The 17476-nt window shown below is 55.1% G+C and overlaps 1 protein-coding gene across 3 annotated transcripts in view; it reads right to left on the bottom strand.

The window, feature by feature from the left end:
- Window positions 1-17476, bottom strand: part of NUP98 (nucleoporin 98 and 96 precursor) — a 37370-nt gene that overhangs the window by 6274 nt on the left and 13620 nt on the right. For all 3 annotated transcript variants that reach the window (XM_066545606.1, XM_066545608.1, XM_066545607.1), the window contains 14 exons: window positions 16798-16931; window positions 15293-15480; window positions 14360-14476; window positions 13015-13322; window positions 12123-12236; window positions 11256-11394; window positions 10851-11028; window positions 10114-10278; window positions 7073-7249; window positions 5854-6004; window positions 4576-4987; window positions 3534-3763; window positions 2095-2364; window positions 1054-1211 (listed from right to left, as the gene is read on the bottom strand). In XM_066545606.1, coding sequence (XP_066401703.1) covers window positions 1054-1211; window positions 2095-2364; window positions 3534-3763; window positions 4576-4987; window positions 5854-6004; window positions 7073-7249; window positions 10114-10278; window positions 10851-11028; window positions 11256-11394; window positions 12123-12236; window positions 13015-13322; window positions 14360-14476; window positions 15293-15480; window positions 16798-16931 — 2741 coding nt within the window. The remainder of the gene's footprint in view (window positions 1-1053; window positions 1212-2094; window positions 2365-3533; window positions 3764-4575; window positions 4988-5853; window positions 6005-7072; window positions 7250-10113; window positions 10279-10850; window positions 11029-11255; window positions 11395-12122; window positions 12237-13014; window positions 13323-14359; window positions 14477-15292; window positions 15481-16797; window positions 16932-17476) is intronic.

The raw sequence follows: 17476 nt of genomic DNA, 5'->3' as shown, positions 1-17476 counted from the left end.
GAGCACAAACCCTGCTCAGCCACCCCTGGAGCACAAACCCTGCTCAGCCACCCCTGGAGCACAAACCCTGCTCAGCCACACCTGGAGCACAAACCCTGCTCAGCCACCCCTGGAGCACAAACCCTGCTCAGCCACACCTGGAGCCAGGTGTGCAGCAGCAGGTGGTGGCTCTGGGAGAGGAGCCCCTCCCTGCAGTGCCCGTGGCTGAGCGACTCACCAGAGGGGGGGTGATTGGGAGGGAAAGAAAGGAAAGAAAGGACTAGCAGGGCTGTCCTTACCGGGGCTGTCCCTAGTGGGGCTGTCCCCAGGGGGGCTGTGGGGCTGTCCCCAGTGTGGCTGCTCCCAGAGGGGCTGTCCCCAGTGTGTCTGTGTGGCTGTCCCCAGTATGGCTGTCCCCACCGGGGCTGTGTGGCTGTCCCCAGTGTGTCTGTGTGGCTGTCCCCAGTATGGCTGTCCCCACCGGGGCTGTGTGGCTGTCCCCAGTGTGTCTGTGTGGCTGTCCCCAGAGGGGCTGTCCTTACCAGGGCTGTCCCCAGAGGGGCTGTGAGGCTGTCCCCAGAGGGCCTGTCCCCAGTGTGTCTGTGTGGCTGTCCCCAGTATGGCTGTCCCCACCGGGGCTGTGTGGCTGTCCCCAGTGTGTCTGTGTGGCTGTCCCCAGTATGGCTGTCCCCACCGGGGCTGTGTGGCTGTCCCCAGAGGGGCTGTCCTTACCAGGGCTGTCCCCAGAGGGGCTGTGAGGCTGTCCCCAGAGGGCCTGTCCCCAGTGTGTCTGTGTGGCTGTCCCCAGTATGGCTGTCCCCACCGGGGCTGTGTGGCTGTCCCCAGTGTGTCTGTGTGGCTGTCCCCAGTATGGCTGTCCCCACCGGGGCTGTGTGGCTGTCCCCAGAGGGGCTGTCCTTACCAGGGCTGTCCCCAGAGGGGCTGTGAGGCTGTCCCCAGAGGGCCTGTCCCCAGTGTGTCTGTGTGGCTGTCCCCAGTATGGCTGTCCCCACCGGGGCTGTGTGGCTGTCCCCAGTGTGGCTGTGTGGCTGTCCCCAGTGTGGCTGTCCTTACCGGCTTGCCTGCGAGCAGGGCGAAGAGGCGCAGCCGCTCCTCCTGGATGAAGCGGTCGCTGTGCAGGCGGTGCCAGTCCACCAGCTGCAGGGTCAGCAGGTCCCTCACGGGCTGGCTGCCGGCCAGCTGTGACAGCAGCAGCGCCAGGCGGTGGTCACCTGCAGGGACACCCCTCAGCTGCACACCTTAGAGCCCCTCGCAAGGCTTTGGGTTGGGAGGGATCCTAAAACTCATCCTGTTCCAGCCCCTGCCCATGGCAGGGACACCTTCCACTAGGTCAGCTGCTCCAAGCCCCATCCACTGGGGGATGGAATGGGGAGGCTACAACTCCAGTATTTCTTACAAAATAAACCACTCCATAAACACCTGGTATAACAGACAGGGATAAAACCTGCCATAAGGCTCTGAAAATACGTGTTTTTAACCCAAACAGAAAATGTCTGAAACAGAAGCTCAATTAAGAAGATAATTAATTAAAAATTCAAAGGAGTGACTATGAAAACTCCGAGTTCCAAATGCACTCCAGCAGCACTTCCTGACTGGGGGTAGCTCACAGAGCCAGAGTGAAGGGGACCAGGGAGTCCAGTAGCAGCTCCTACCCAATCTTCAAGGCCAGGCTGGACAGGGCTTGGAGCAACCTGGGACAGTGGAAGGAGTCCCTGTGATGGACAGGGTGGGGGGTGGGACTGGATGGGCTATAAAGTCCCTTCCAGTCCAGCCCATTCCATGATTTTGTGGTCACTGACAAGGGAACATTTCACATGCAGAGCAGCCAGTGACTATGAGCTCTCTAAGTTTAATCTCTCTTTGTGCATGTCCTTTCTCCTCTACCCAAGGCTGTGATTTAGAAAAGCTGCGATCACAGAATATCCTGAGTGGGACTGACCCCCAGGGATCCCCCAGTGCCAGCCCTGCCCTGCCCAGAGCCCAGCAAGCCCAGCCTGGGCATCCCTGGCAGCGCTGGCCAAAGGCTCCTGGAGCTGTGGCAGCCTCGGGGCCGTGCCCATTCCCTGGGCAGTGCCCAGCGGCCCGGGTGCTCACCTGCCTGCTGTGCCAGCCTGCAGGCCTCGCCGATCCTCTTGCCCGTGAGGCAGCTGAACACGGCCTCGACGTGGCTGCCGTGCCGGGCCATGGCCACCTCCTCCTCGATGCGCGCGGCCGCCGTCTCCGACAGCCACCGCGAGAAGGCGCGGCGCCGCTCCAGCGCCAGCACGTACTCGCTGGGCTCCTCCAGGCTGGCCTCCAGCTCCCTCAGCTTGCCCCAGATGGCCTCACACAACGTCCAGGCCAGGCACCAGTGCTTCACAACGCCTGTGGAGACACACACCAGCGTCAGCAGTGGGAGCACAGAACTCAGAGGGGCTCATGTGAGGGTGAGTCTGGAGAGCTCACGGCCCCCACCCTGGAGGGGTCAGTGTCCCCACCCTGGAGGGCTCACTGTCCCCACCCTGGAGGGGTCAGTGTCCCCACCCTGGAGGGCTCACTGTCCTCACCCTGGAGAGTTCACTGTCCCCACCCTGGAGAGTTCACTGCCCCCACCCTGGAGAGTTCACTGTCCTCACCCTGGAGGGCTCACTGTCCCCACCCTGGAGGGCTCACTGTCCCCACCCTGGAGAGTTCACTGTCCCCACCCTGGAGAGTTCACTGTCCTCACCCTGGAGGGCTCACTGCCCCCACCCTGGAGGGGTCACTGCCCCCACCCTGGAGAGTTCACTGCCCCCACCCTGGAGGGCTCACGGCCCCCACCCTGGAGAGTTCACTGTCCCCACCCTGGAGGGCTCACGGCCCCCACCCTGGAGGGCTCACTGTCCCCACCCTGGAGGGCTCACGGCCCCCACCCTGGAGGGGTCACTGTCCCCACCCTGGAGGGCTCACTGTCCCCACCCTGGAGGGCTCACGGCCCCCACCCTGGAGGGGTCACTGTCCCCACCCTGGAGGGCTCACTGTCCCCACCCTGGAGGGCTCACTGTCCTCACCCTGGAGGGCTCACTGTCTTCACCCTGGAGGGGTCACTGCCCCCACCCTGGAGAGTTCACTGTCCTCACCCTGGAGGGCTCACTGTCCCCACCCTGGAGAGTTCACTGTCCTCACCCTGGAGGGCTCACTGTCCCCACCCTGGAGGGCTCACTGTCCTCACCCTGGAGGGGTCACTGTCCCCACCCTGGAGGGGTCACTGTCCTCACCCTGGAGGGGTCACTGTCCTCACCCTGGAGAGTTCACTGTCCTCACCCTGGAGGGGTCACTGTCCTCACCCTGGAGGGGTCACTGTCCTCACCCTGGAGGGGTCACTGCCCCCACTGTGTTTGGCAGGGGCTGCCCAGGGAGCTTTGCAGTGCCCAGGCCTGCAGGTGTTCCCTGCAGGTGGCACTGAGTGCTCTAGGCTGGGGACAAGGTGCCCATGGGGCACAGCTGGCACTGCATGGGCTGGCAGGGCTGTGCCAGCCTAAACCATTCTGAGGGAAGGATCATTCTGTACTCACTCTCTGCCACAGTGGGATCCTCAGATGCTTTCCTGGCCCAGTCAGCATAGTCATGGATAGCAGAGACTCCGGGGTTGGGGGCCAGGAGAGGACAGGGCTCATCCATATGGACAGTACTGTGCTTCAGCTTTATCTCCAGAGGGGTGAGATACAGCTCCTTGTCTCTGTCCATCTTCCATTGTTCCAAGCTCAACTTTTCCACATGAACTTTGAAAGGAGATTCTGTGAGTCTGGAGGAAAAGGGGAGATAGACCAAGTAGCAAAAGTTCTGCATGTTCTCCATGCAAGTGGAGCAGCTCATCCTGCAGCTTGTCCTAATTAACACGACAGTAAAACATGACCCAAGGCATGAAGATCCTGGTGAGAGTCTGGGATTTGGAGCCAGGCTTTGGGACCCTGAACAACCTGGGGTAGTAGAAGGTGTCCCTGGCCACAGCAGTGGGTTGGAACAAGATGGTCTTTACATGTCTGAACCCAAACCTTCTGTGGTTCAGTGAATAAACTGTGACTCACTGAACTCCGCAGAGGCAGCAAGCACACCTTCACCCCAGCTCATTCCTAAGCACTTCACATATGCTGGAGAACATCCAGACAAGCTTTCTGGAGCACTTAAATGGTGGGACTGGGCTATATAGCAGTCTAGGTCAGGTATGGAGACCCTAAAGGCCCATGTGCTGCTGGATGCATAGGTAGCATGAAGGTGTCTGGGAATTGAAAAGCTGAACTAGAAGTTCCTCAGGTAGGGCAGATGTCCTCAGGGAGAACCAAGAGACTGGAAGCTTTCTGGACAACAACTTTGAACCTTCTCTTTAACCTTGTGCTGGGTGACAGTGCTATTTGTTTGATACAAAAGAAAAACTAAATCCTCTTACTATGCTATTCCAGGATTTAACAGAGATATTTTTGAGGAGAAAGGCCATGAAGGAGATCTCCATGGCTAACCCCATCTTGCACCACTCCTGCCTGTCAGAAGGAACAGCAGATTCTGCCAGCCATGGAGAGCGAGCCTGTCCCATCCATCCTGAAGGGAAGCACTACTCACGATTTGGGAGCCACGGGAGTGGGCAGGAATCCGTATTCCACGGGCTCCAGCTGAGCATCTTCCACTTCACCGGAGCCGCTCAGCTGATCTCCACAATTGACCAGCGTCCAGTTGGGGCCCCAGCCCACGCGGAAGGAGCGGCCCATGAAGAGTCCCATGTCCATCAGGAGCTTCCCCTTCCCATAGGTGATGGATCTCTCCAGGGGGACGAGCCCGCGCTGCCTGCGGGCCCCCACTGTCTTCACCTGCACCTCGGGCACGGCCGCGGGCACCGCGAAGGCCGAGGCCAGCGGTGACCACAGAGCAGCAGAGGGGGCACTGTCCAAAGTCCTGGGGCCCTTGGCATCTGCCACGGCAGCACCCGGTGCTTGGGAAAGGACACTGGCAAACTTGGATTGCAGCAGCCCAGCAGCTGATGGGGAGAAGCAGGAAGAACGGTTCAGTGGAAGGGCAGCCGTATTTCAGAGGGCACTTCTGGGCTTTGAAGGGATTTCAGGAATTCCCAGAACAGCCAGTGGCAAAGGCCTGGATGGTGTGATGGGAACACGGAGCTAAGTGTGACTGTGTGCAGTGCTGAGTCCCACTGACCCTCCAGCCCTGCCCACAGGCACACAAGGGGTGCTCCCAGGAAGGGGAAAGGCACAGCTCCACCCCAAACTGGGCCATTCCCAAAGAAGTCCCTGATTTAATGCTGGAATCAGGATATCAGAATAGAAGTGGGGTGGCACACGGATCAGCAGGGCTCACACGCACCTCAGGGCTGTCCCTGCCAGTCATGTGAGCTTTGAATTGATTTACAGATCTAAATTAATGGGTTTCCTACATCAGGGAGCACCTTCCTGCTTGTTCCCAGAGGTATTCCTCAACATCCCTATGGAAAGCACCACTGAGTGCAAGGGGCAAGGTTTGGGCAGTGGGGGAATCTGGTAGGGGCTGCCCTGTGCAGGGCACAGCTGGTGCCCACAGCAGAGCCACCACAGGCCACCTCCAAAGCAAGCTGCAAAGTTGGTGCCTCTGGGAGATCTTAAAAGGGGGAAAAATCCACACAACCAGGAATAAAAAAGAAAGAAAAAAAAAAGGGGAAAAGATCAGTGCAAGCATCAGAGGAGGTGAGGAGGTGCTCCAGGCACTGGAGCATTCAGGGCAGGGCTTGTGCTGGAGCAGGGAATGAGCAGAGGAGGGAGGAGTGGCAGGAAGGAACTGCTGCAGACCCCAGGATTTTTCCTGTTCATGTTAAAATTCACCTTTCTTCACACAATCTGTGGTTTCTCACCATACCTGAGTGTCTTTTCTGTCCTTGTGATTTTGAAATGGGAAGCCTTGGGGAGCAGATCTCTTGGGAAGTGTCTATCTTGACAGGTTGCTTCCCAGGATAATCCAGGATCAAATCCAGGTCGTCATCATCAGCAAGCAAGGAAGCTTTCATGATCTGAGGATGTGGGAAGCCAAGCCAGAACATCAGCAATCCCTCAGAACATCAGCTGCAGCTCACTAAGCTCATCAAAATAGCTCTTCCCACCCAAAAAAACTCCTACATGCAGCACATGACCAAACAACACAGCCACGATGCAAACGTTCCAAGGAACAGTGGAGGCACAGCTCAGGCTTGCTGCCTGATGGATGAGGTTTTACAACCACTTGTTACATCATCAGTGCACAGGACTCACTGGGGATGGGGGTGACAGCCCACAATAACCCTGATTGCTTAGATCTCAGCTCTGTCTGCTGTTTGTCAGCTTAAGGAGTAACTTCTGGCCTATTTCTCATTACAGGGAGAAGCCCAGAAGTGTTCAAGGTTCTGTCCTTCCACAAAAACTACAAAGAGCTGCAGGGACAGCACCCAGGGAATGGCTGCCAGTGCCAGAGGGCAGGGCTGGCTGGGATCTTGGCAATAAGGAATTGTTCCCTGGCAGGGTGGGCAGGCCCTGGCACAGGGTGCCCAGAGCAGCTGGGGCTGCCCCTGCATCCCTGGCAGTGCCCAAGGCCAGGCTGGGCACTGGGGACAGTGGGAGGTGTCCCTGCCATGGCAGGGGTGGGATGGGATGGGCTTTATGGTTTTCCTCAACCCAAATCTTCTGTGCTACTGTAAAATAAAAGCATCAACACCAAGCCCCAAATCAAGACCGGTTACCCCAAAATGTTTTTTTCTACCAAGGCAGAAGGGGCTCAAGGCAGCTGCTCTGGTATCAGTTCAGCTTGTCCCAGTGCTCCCAGAATTCTGGAAACTGAACTCTGGCTTTAAGGTGCTCCCTGTCAGCACTGAGCTCTCCACGTGTGGGGCTTTCCCCAGAACAGAGGTGTGGTGTGTGAGCTCAGTCCTACTCCATGGGATGTGTGTGACCACCCTTGGGTAGGCAGAAGCACCCTTGAGGAGTGCTCCCCTTGTGTCCCAGGGAGGAGCAGGGCTGGACACTGACCTGCCTCCCTTGGGGAGGCAGAAGCATCCTTGAGAGGTGCTCCCCCCGTGTCCCAGAGAGGGGCAGGGCTGGACACTGACCTGCAGCACGTAGGGGTTGATGCCCTGGGTGGATGCGATGTGCGTGGACGCTGGCACTGCCTCCTGCTCCTCGGCCAGGGCATCCTCTGCCAAGGGCTCCTGGGCTGGCTCCTGGGTGACGTCTGCCATGTCACTGTCCAGCTCCACCAGCCTGCCCAGCTGCTCCAGCTCCAGGGGCTGCGGATACAGAGGCCAGGTCACACCCACAGACACAGCTCAGCCAGGACAGCCAGGGCTCCCAGCAGCACCTGTGGGCTCTGCCAAGGCTGCACACCAAGGGCAGGGATGGACACACAGAACCTTCAGGGTGTGCCGTGCCAGGGAAGGAGCAGTCCCAGAGCAGCGGTGCCCTCCTGGAGTTCTCCCAGTTCTGCCATGCAGTTCAGGGAACTGTTCTTCAGCAGTGCAGTTCTCACGTGCCCAGCGAAGGGAGAGCTCTGCGTGTCCTGCCTGCCTCCCTCCCCTCCTCCCAGACCCATCCCATGTGGTACCAACTCCAGTCACAGAGCCTACATTCCACAAAGATCTGCATTTCACATGGATACTGTAATGGGCAGGCCCTGGCACAGGGTGCCCAGAGCAGCTGGGGCTGCCCCTGCATCCCTGGCAGTGCCCAAGGCCAGGCTGGGCACTGGGGCTGGGAGCACCTGGGACAGTGGGAGGTGTCCCTGCCATGGCAGGGGTGGCACTGGGTGGGCTGTGAGGTCCCTCTAACCCAAACCCTTCCATGATTCCATGGCTAACTGCTCACACGGGCTGTACTTTTGCCCAGCTGGCTCCGTGGGACCTGAGCTCCCTTGTACTGGTTTGGTTCTAGTTTAACCATCCCATGACTCAGCTCTGTGTCCTGTGAAAGCCACATGCTTCCAGCTTCCCAGAAAAAACACAGTAAAGAGCACTGAAGTGATGCAAAAGCAGGAGTGAGGAAGCCTAGGCAGGGAGTGTCCTGGGAATCCTGCTCAGGAATTAAGGAGCATGTTCACAAGGCTGGGCTTAGCTCTGTAGAACCAGCCAGGATGGGGTGAAGGGTCTCAGCTGAGATAAAATCACCTGTGGGGGGCTGTAAGGATGGAACTGAGCAGCAGATGCAGAATCTGAGCCTGGCCCCACGTGTGGAACAGATTTACAAGTCAAAATATGGTTACAAACACACAAGTTTCACTGCTCCCTTCATTGGGCTTTAATGCAGCAAGTTCCCTTGCAATATTAATAAATTCATTAATATTTAACTTAGTGAGGGAGGACAAAGCAAAAACCAAGTCTAGATAGTAAATGCATCTGATAGCCCAAATAACAGTATTACCAGATGTGCTCTACACCAAGAGTTCGCCATGTTTTAAGTGATGCTATGATGTTCCTTAGGGTTTTGGGAAAATGATGTTTTTCCTAATTTCAAAATTAAAACCTAAGTTAATGTTATGCAAGTTAGAGAGGTTAATGAACCTGGAGGAGTTTTTGCTAAGTACACTGGACTGTGCAAGAATATTTGAATATATCAGTGATACTCCCAGTGTTCCTGAGTGTTTAAAACCCCAGCTCTGGTCCCCCAGTCTGAACATGAAGCAGGGAGGGGAGCTGTAGTGATGCTGTTGGGCAGCCACGTGTGCAGCTCAAAATGCAAATAATTAAGGATCCACTCCAGCAGAGGGATGCATGAGTGGGTGTTAATTAGCTGAGGAGCCAGGAGAGCTGGAGCAGCAGCTGGCCACTGCTCTGGGATTCTCCATGCAGAATGCAGCAGAGCTGGCAGCCCCAGCCTGCCCCAGCAGCAGGATGCTCTGCCCAGGGAGCAGATGGTGCTTCTGGAATTGCTAACAAGGATCAGGGATCACCTGCCTGGAGAGCTCTGACCACACAAATGGTCAGCAGAGACTCACACTGGGTACCAGGGAGAGTTCTGTGTCAGAAACACAGAACTGCTGAGGTGGGAAAAGCCTCTGAGCCCACCAAGTCCAGCCATGCCCCAGCACTGCCAGGGCCAGCACTGACTCCATCCCAAGTGCCACATCCACAGGCTGTGGAATCCCTCAGGGAGGTGACTTCACCACTGCCTCGGGCAGCCTGTGCCAGGGCTGGACAGCCCTTTTCAGGAGGAAATTTTCCCAATATCCAACCTAAATCTCCCCAGGCACAACCTGAGGTCATTTCCTGCTCCACCCTCCTGTCAGGAGCTGTGCAGAGCCACAAGGTCCCCCCTGAGCCCCCTTTGAAGCTGAGCCCCTTCCCCAGCTCCCTCAGCCCCTCCTGGGGCTCCAGCTCCATTCCCTGCCCTGGACACGCTCCAGCCCCTCCAGGTCTCTCTGTCCCAGAACTGGACACTCTCTTTCGAGGTGTCACACAGTGCTCAGCACAGGGGACAATCCCTGGCCAGGGGGGACAATCCCTGCCCTGGGGCTGTGCCCACACCATGGCTGGGACAGCCCAGGGGCAGGGGCCATTGGCCTCTTGCCCACCTGGGCTCCTGGTATTCCCAGTGAACTAGATCAAACACTGCCTGTGGGTCAAACATTCCTGTGTAAGATGGGCCCAGCACTGAGGATGTTTTGCAAAGGTTTAAAGCAGTCACATCCAACACAAATATGTTTATGAAGCCAGCATATAGCCAGCCTTACAAAAAGTATTATTTTAATAAAAATAGAGCACATTCTTAAAATGGAAAGCAGACAGTCTTGCACACTAATGGTGGTAAAGGCAACTGAGTGCACAGCATCACTGTCCAGGCAGGCAGCACACGGCGGTGGCATTACGGGCGTGCATTTAATAGTCACAAAAACAAGGGCTGTTCCAGAAGAGGTGCAAATCTGCCAAACTCAGACTAGAATTCAAACAAGAAACAAGGGTTGAAAGCCTCCCCGCCCCATCCTTAGTCTGCAATGTCAAGTGTCTCAAAGGAAAGCAACACGCAGCCACTCAGGCAGAGCTCAGAAGAGTTTCTGTGAGGCTTCACTCTCCAGATTGCACTCCAACCACCCCCTTCCCAGGCACAGCTATTCTCCAAATTCCGTGTCATCAACCCCCTTTAGTCACTGCTCTCCTTCTACCTGAGCCGGGGGCGCTGGTTTGCCGTTCAGGGCCATCTGCTGGGGTGGCAGGTGCCCTGGGGGTGGCACAGGTGTGGTCTTTAACTTCTTGGTGTCCACTTTTAAAGGATGATCTTCCTCCTCCTCGTCAGAATCTTGCAAGCCGTACTTGGAAAAGTGTGCTACCTGTGTTAAGGAGAAGGACAAACGTGTCACAGCTTGGCAGTGAAATTTCTGGAAGGTCTGAACACTGGGCAGGTGTAACTGTGCCCTATACCGGTGTCCTAACACACAACTCTTGTTGCAGGGACACCTGCAACAAATTCAGCCTCTCTACAGAGGCTGTTGTTTTAAAGTTTATCAGCTGTCGCAGACTCTGGGATGACAGTTCAGTGTTGTAGTGCTTGGTAATTGTATCATTTCATATGTGTTATTGCTTATAGGCATTACAAAACCACCTGCTCTAGGCAGGTTGGGGGCCACGGTTTTCACCACAGAACCACAGACTGGTTTGGACTGGGAGAGACCTTAAAGCTCATTCATTCCATGGGAAGGGGCACCTTCCACTAGTAGGGTTGGTCTGTTGGTCCAAGCCCCATCCAACCCGACCCTGAACGCTGCCAGGACTGAGGAGCTGCTTTGGTGAGGACGGTTCTCACCAGAGCCCAGGGACTCCAGACAGCTGTCCCAGGTCAGGAACGCTTTGAGCTGGGGATGCTGAAGGGCTGCAGGCTGGGCAGAGCTGCAGGCTGGCTCACCTTGAAGACCCAGGAGCCGGTCTCGGGGCGGTACTCCTTGAAGCGCGCGCCCTGCCGGCGGGACACGGCCTCCAGCCGGCCCTCGTAGTCCATCTCGGCCAGCCGCTCGGGGCTCTTGATCAGGCACCGCGACGTCTTGTCCGTGGGCCACACCCCGTCCAGGGTCACCTCAGCCCGCCTGCCAAGGGACAACGGGCTCAGAACCAGGGGCTGGGAACCTGAGCAGGGCACAGCCCCGGCCAGGTAAACTCCTATCAGCTCTTAAATCCAACTGGTGCTTCAGAAACCTCAAGTAACTCATTGACGCTGTAAACTGAATGCACCGTTTGGATTTGTCTCCTGGTTGCAGCCTGCGAGCACAGCAGACTGTCAGGGTTCTAAAATTCATCCTTGTCTAACACTTACCTATTTAACCCTTCCCCAATGGGAGGTTTTTTTTCATCGTCAGGGTAAACAATAACTTCTTTTCTCCGGATATGTACAATCTCATCCAGGTTTAAGTTTGTTAGATTTATTTCTCCTTCAAAGTAAATCGATCCATAACCTGCACAACAACCCAAAAGGTCACAATTAAAATTGTGAAAAGGTCAATTAAGTTGTGAAAAGTCACAATTAAAACTGTGAAAAGTCATGTGCCAGAGAGCCCACATTCCTGCTGTGCTCCCCCTGCCCCCACCCAGCCCCATCCTGTCCCCTGAGCAGAGCAACATCTCCTTCCCCATGAGAAAACTCTGGAGAAGCCATATCAACTTTGACACCAATATCAAATGGCTGGAAGAGCTGGGAATATTCAACGTGGAGAAGGGAAGGCTCCAGCCAGGGCCTGCAGGGGCTCCAGGAGAGCTGCAGAGGGACTGGGGACAAGGCCTGCAGGGACAGCACCCAGGGAATGGCTGCCAGTGCCAGAGGGCAGGGCTGGGTGGGATCTTGGCAGTGAGGAATTGTTCCCTGGCAGGGTGGGCAGGCCCCAGAGAAGCTGTGGCTGCCCCTGGATCCCTGGAAATGTCCAAGGCCAGGCTGGATAGGGTTTGGAGCAGCCTGGGACAGTGGAAGGTGTCCCTGCCCATGGAATGGGATGAGCTTTAATGCCCTTCCCAAACCAAATCAGTCTGAGATACTGGGATTTATTTTATCCTAGAATCCTACAAAACTTTGATGCCAACTGCTCCCAAAGCAAGGGCACTGGTGACAGCCAGACTGAGGGTTTGGAGCTGAGGCTCTGCAGTTTAGGATCCCTGGTCAGGGTGAAGCCCAGGGAGGCTGGGGTCTCACCCGTGCGGCCGATGGTGAAGTCTGTCACGATACATTCCTTCCTGTCGTTGGTCAGCCGGGCCAGCTCCTCCAGGGTCGGGATGGTGTAGTAGCCAGCTCGTGTCAGGACAATCCCTGCAACACAACGCTCCCTGAGAACAGGGCTGGCAGCAAGGCATCAACATTCCCAGACTGTTATCCCATTTCTTTTGCCAGCCTGAACAGCTGGAAGCCTCAGAGGAACTGAGAATCAGGGCACCCAAAGCAAACAGACACCACAACACCTTCATTCCACAGCCTCCAGAGCACATTTAAACCAAGTGCCCTGGCAGGTTCTGCTCAGGCATCTGCCAGGGAGCAGCAGGTGTGCAAACAGGAAGGAAGAAGGTGTGCAGGGAGAAGAAAAATTGCAAATGTATCAACACTTGAAGGAAGCACTCTCCCTCCTAGCTTTAGTAGCCTGGGGCCTCAGGCACTGCTGACCAAACTGCAGCTTCTTCTACACTTAACAGGCTCCAATTCTTCATCTATTAATTTGTCTAATGATCTTCCTATTTCCCAAAAGCATTTTGCATCTCCAAAATGTCTACAGACATTTCTTCTCCACATGTCACCTGCCAGTTTCATTACATGGCACCTAAGTATTACCTGGGAGGATTAACAAATCTTTTCCACTTACCTTCTCAAGTTTAAAAAACTCCAACACACGTGATATAAAATTGGAGGATAAAATTTCAATTCTCATTGACTCAGCAGATAAAATTTCAATGCTCACTGACTCAGCAGATAAAATTTCTGCACTTGGTAAGAAAAGCAACATTTGTACTCTGGCAGAAGGAGGAGGGAAAGCAGCAAAAGCTGAGGGCGTCAAAGAGCAGCAAATCGCATGCAATGCTGCTCCTGCCAGGCTCACCTGCAGGATGCCGCTGGAGGCCAGGCTCGATCTCCTTGTCCCACTCCTCCTGCAGGGAATCCTCCTGGAAGGAGGCGTCCTCGCTGCTGCCCTCCAGGCCGTTGCGCAGCGCCGCGCGCATGTTCAGCGCCACGATGGTGTCGTCCACGCCCGCGTGGGGCTTGTGCCCGCTGCCCTCCAGGCTCTGCGGGATGGGCTTGGCAATGGGGTTGGTGTAAAACCTGGTCACCTCGTGGGCCGCCTCCTCCTCCTCCTCCCGCTCCCCGTCCTGCCTGTGGTTCTCCTCAGGAGGCACCGACAGAAAGAACCTGGGCAGAGGAGGGAGAATGTGAATTATTTCATTCCCAGGGACTTACACCAGCATTCCTGGGCAGGCCAGGAGCTGCACTTGGGTGACCCCTGTGGGTCCCTCCCCACTCAGGAGACTCTCTGATTCTATGATTAAAATTCTGCTCTTTCCAAACAAAGAGCAAACAGGACCACACCAACTGCAGTGACAGTGATTATTCCCCTTCCCTCTGCTCCTGCTTGACTGCCACTGAGGCTCCCACTACAGCAAGGACAGGGGTGAGACTGGGACAGTCCCCACAGGCTGGGGACTAAGGCTGTGCCCTGTGCAGAGCTGAGTGGAACAGGGAGCTCAGGCTGGAGACAAGCCTCAAAAGGAGTGTAACAGCAACCCCACAGCTCCAAACCCTCTGCCCACAGGGCCAGGGTGACCTCACTCCCACAGCAGCTCTTATTTTAGTAGCTTTCAATAAAATCAACATGCTCAGCTGGGCAGGTTTTTTCCAGACTCTGATTAAAACAAATCCAAGGCAAAAATCAGAGTTCAACTGAAATATGGCCACAGGTTTTTTAGAGGAGGTTAGAATTCTGGCTTTGGGTGGGGAAGGATATAGCCTTAGAGGCTCCTCATTGTAATCTGTACAAAACACATATATAGAAAATAGAAATATGAGACATGATGATCAGTGGAGCTCCCTTGCAATTCCCACATCTCTGAGGACTGACCAGCAGAGGTTCTTCTCCCCTCAGAGTCAGGCTTAGCACTTCCCCCAAGGAATATCCTGGTTTCTTGCTACAGGCAAGGAAGAGAGACTCATCCAGAACCTAAGTTCCTGCTCCCTGACCTGGACTTTGGGTGGGGTGATCTGGCAGTGCCCACACAGCAAGAACACACAGTTAGTGCAGGAGGAAATGCATCTCGCAGCAGGTCAACTGCTATCAATGAACAGTGAAGTGACAGCCCTGAGAAGAAGGGACAGCTGTCCAGCAGTAACTCAGGGACAGGCAGAACCAGTCTGCCTTTCTGAGGACAAGCCCTGCAGGGTGACTCACTCACCTGTCCCCATTCTCCGGGTACTCCGACGGCGACGCCAGGTCCTCGTTCTCTCGGCTCACGGGAGAGAACAGGTTGCTGCTGTTGAGGTTCTTCAGAACCAGCTTCTTGATGCTCTTCCTAAACACACAACACACCAAGGAAGGGAAATTTGGATCTATCCACTGCATACATGTGTACTTTGTACTTAATTCAAATGCTCCAAGGGCCAGGAACCAGCTCTAAGAACTGTTCCCACACCCAGGACATATCAAGTCTCCTATAAGAGATCCTAAAATGTTTTGGGGAATTCCATTCAAGGCTCTGGTTAATATAGAGGTGTAAAAAGCACAAGCCAGTGAAAGGCTCAAAGTCCAAGTTCAGCAAACCACAGTGTTCCCTGTTTCCCAAATCAGCTTTTCTAGTAACACAGATCTGGCCCACAAGGGCAGGTTCATTAGCCCTTTGTTTTGACTCAACTTCAAATCTTTCCAAACTCCTTTTCTATATGACAGGCACTGCTGCACCTAAAAACTGAACCCAAAGCATTACTTGGGCAGACCCATGATTTATTTCTCACAGAAACATCTGTAGATTTGAAACAGAACTAGGGCTGGTATAAAACCCCCAGAAATCTGCCTCCATATTTAGGGCATGAGCAAACCTGTTGACACTCCCAGTTCAGGAGCAGGAAGTATTGCCCTGTGCAAGCTTTCCTTGTTAGAATTCCTCAATGACTTTATAGGAGCTTTGTTTCCCATCATGGGCTGACCTCATTTTACAGCTTAAGAGTTTAAGCTGAACCTTTTCACCTCCTCTACAGAAAACAGTTCTAGTGAAGCCTTACAGACAACTTATTGTTCTTCCAATATGAACCAGAGCACAAAATCATGAGATTCAAGGTAATACGCAGGAGTTTCCAGAAGATTCTCACACAGAGACAAAAGAGACGCTCACTTTGGCATGAAGGCTCCATTGGACAGGGAGGGCTCATCATCATCCAGCCCATCAAAGAGCTGGGACTTGGCTGAGCCCGCTGACTGCAGGGCCTTGGGCCGCACTCTGGTGGCAGGGCGGGGGGTCAGCTTGTAGTGGGTGGGGGTCGTCAGGGCCTTCTGGGCTGCTGGGTTGGTTGGCTTCAGCCTCTGGAACAGAGAGAGGGACAGTTGGCAATCTCAGGCATGGGGACAGAGAGCTAGGGTGCTCCAGCCCAGGGCCCTGAAAGGCAAAGGGGGTGGTAAGCAAAGGGAAGCAATAATTGCACCGAGGTTAGGGGGCTCTGTGTACAGCCCAGCCATCAGCCTGGAATCCATGTACAGCCCCAGCCATCAGCCTGGATCCATGGGCACCCTGGGATCCATGTACAGCCCCAGCCATCAGCCTGGATCCATGGGCACCCTGGGCTCCATGCACAGCCCCAGCCATCAGCCTGGATCCATGGGCACCCTGGGCTCCATGCACAGCCCCAGCCATCAGCCTGGATCCATGCACAGCCCCAGCCATCAGCCTGGATCCATGGGCACCCTGGGCTTCATGTACAGCCCCAGCCATCAGCCTGGATCCATGGGCACCCTGGATCCATGGGCAGCCCCAGCCATCAGCCTGGATCCATGGGCACCCTGGATCCATGTACAGCCCCAGCCATCAGCCTGGATCCACGGGCACCCTGGGATCCATGTACAGCCCCAGCCATCAGCCTGGATCCATGGGCACCCTGGATCCATGTACAGCCCCAGCCATCAGCCTGGATCCATGGGCACCCTGGGATCCATGCACAGCCCCAGCCATCAGCCTGGATCCATGTACAGCCCCAGCCATCAGCCTGGATCCACGGGCAGCCCCAGCCATCAGCCTGGATCCCTGGGCACCCTGGGCTCCATGCACAGCCCCAGCCATCAGCCTGGATCCCTGGGCACCCTGGGCTCCCAGATGCCAGGCAGGACTCCCCTCCAGCCCCTGGAACCTGCCCAGGGGCAGCAGACACTCAGAACCTCCCCTACCACCTAAAAAGCCTGGGAAGTGTTTGTTTTATCATCTCTTGAACAAAGCAACAGGGAAAGGTTTCTCAAAGACTCTCAGGGATGTCCTAAGCAAAGCACTACAATTATTTTCCAAGCATTGACAACGATCCATCTTTATTCCCAATCAGCAGCAGGGAGCCCAGGAACTCCACAGCCAAGGCTGTGATGCAGGCAAAAGCAGGAAATCATAGAATGGTTTGGATTGGAAAGTACCTTAAAGATCATGCCCTTCCAACCCCCCTGCCACAGGCAAGGTACCTTCCACTGGGATAAAACAAAGCCCTTTGTGTCCTGGAGGGTAAAAAGCCACTGCACCACTGGGAGAGCAAGAGGGCAACTTCCTTGGCTGCTCAGTGTGCAGTGAAGTGATGAGGAGTGCACACAGACCAAGCAATTCCACCTGTCACCCATAAAATGAGCTCAGGGCTGATGGGCACTCACCTCCTCCTTCTTCTTCGGGTCTGACATGGGGTTTCTGAAGAGTGGGGAGTCCCCAAAGGGGGAGTAGGTCAGGCTGTTGAGGTGCTGCTGGAGGACAGCTTGCTGGGCTGCAGAGGCGTTGGGGTCTGTCAGAGCTACAAAAGGAGCAGCATTTCAGTTTTAGAGCTCCGGGAACAGAACCAGGGCAGGCAGCAGCGCCCAGATCATCTCCTTCCTCCATCAGAGTGTCCAACCATATTCACTGAGTTCTCATGGGTGAAAAGCTGAGGGCACAGAGAGCTACAGAGCAGTGGAAAGAGCCTGGCCTGCCAGAATATTCAACTAATCCAGCTGGCTTCTGAAAGGGTAGGCAGGGAAAACACCTCATGGAGAATTTTGACATTACTGCTACCACAACCATACAGGTCTAGAGTCCCCTCTACAATGGATTCTAAATCTTGTCTCTGTCTTAAAGCATTTTATTTTAATTCCTATTGAAATGCTCTAAGACTTCACCCCATAAAACATTCATGCCACCAAAAGCAGCTTAATTCTAATTCCAATAAATTCAGGAGAGATGTGGGCATTCCCAAAGAACAACAAAACCATCTCAGAACAGCAGCTTATTGTCAGGGTCTGCAGGAAGTCAGCAGGAGAGCTGGAGACAACTGGGTCTTATTTTTGTCCCAAAGGCACAGCA

The sequence above is a fragment of the Molothrus aeneus genome, chromosome 2, assembly GCF_037042795.1.
Source record: "Molothrus aeneus isolate 106 chromosome 2, BPBGC_Maene_1.0, whole genome shotgun sequence".
Lineage (NCBI taxonomy): Eukaryota > Metazoa > Chordata > Aves > Passeriformes > Icteridae > Molothrus > Molothrus aeneus.
Note: the sequence above shows the minus strand (reverse complement) of the source record. Positions and strands in the feature narration are given on the sequence as shown.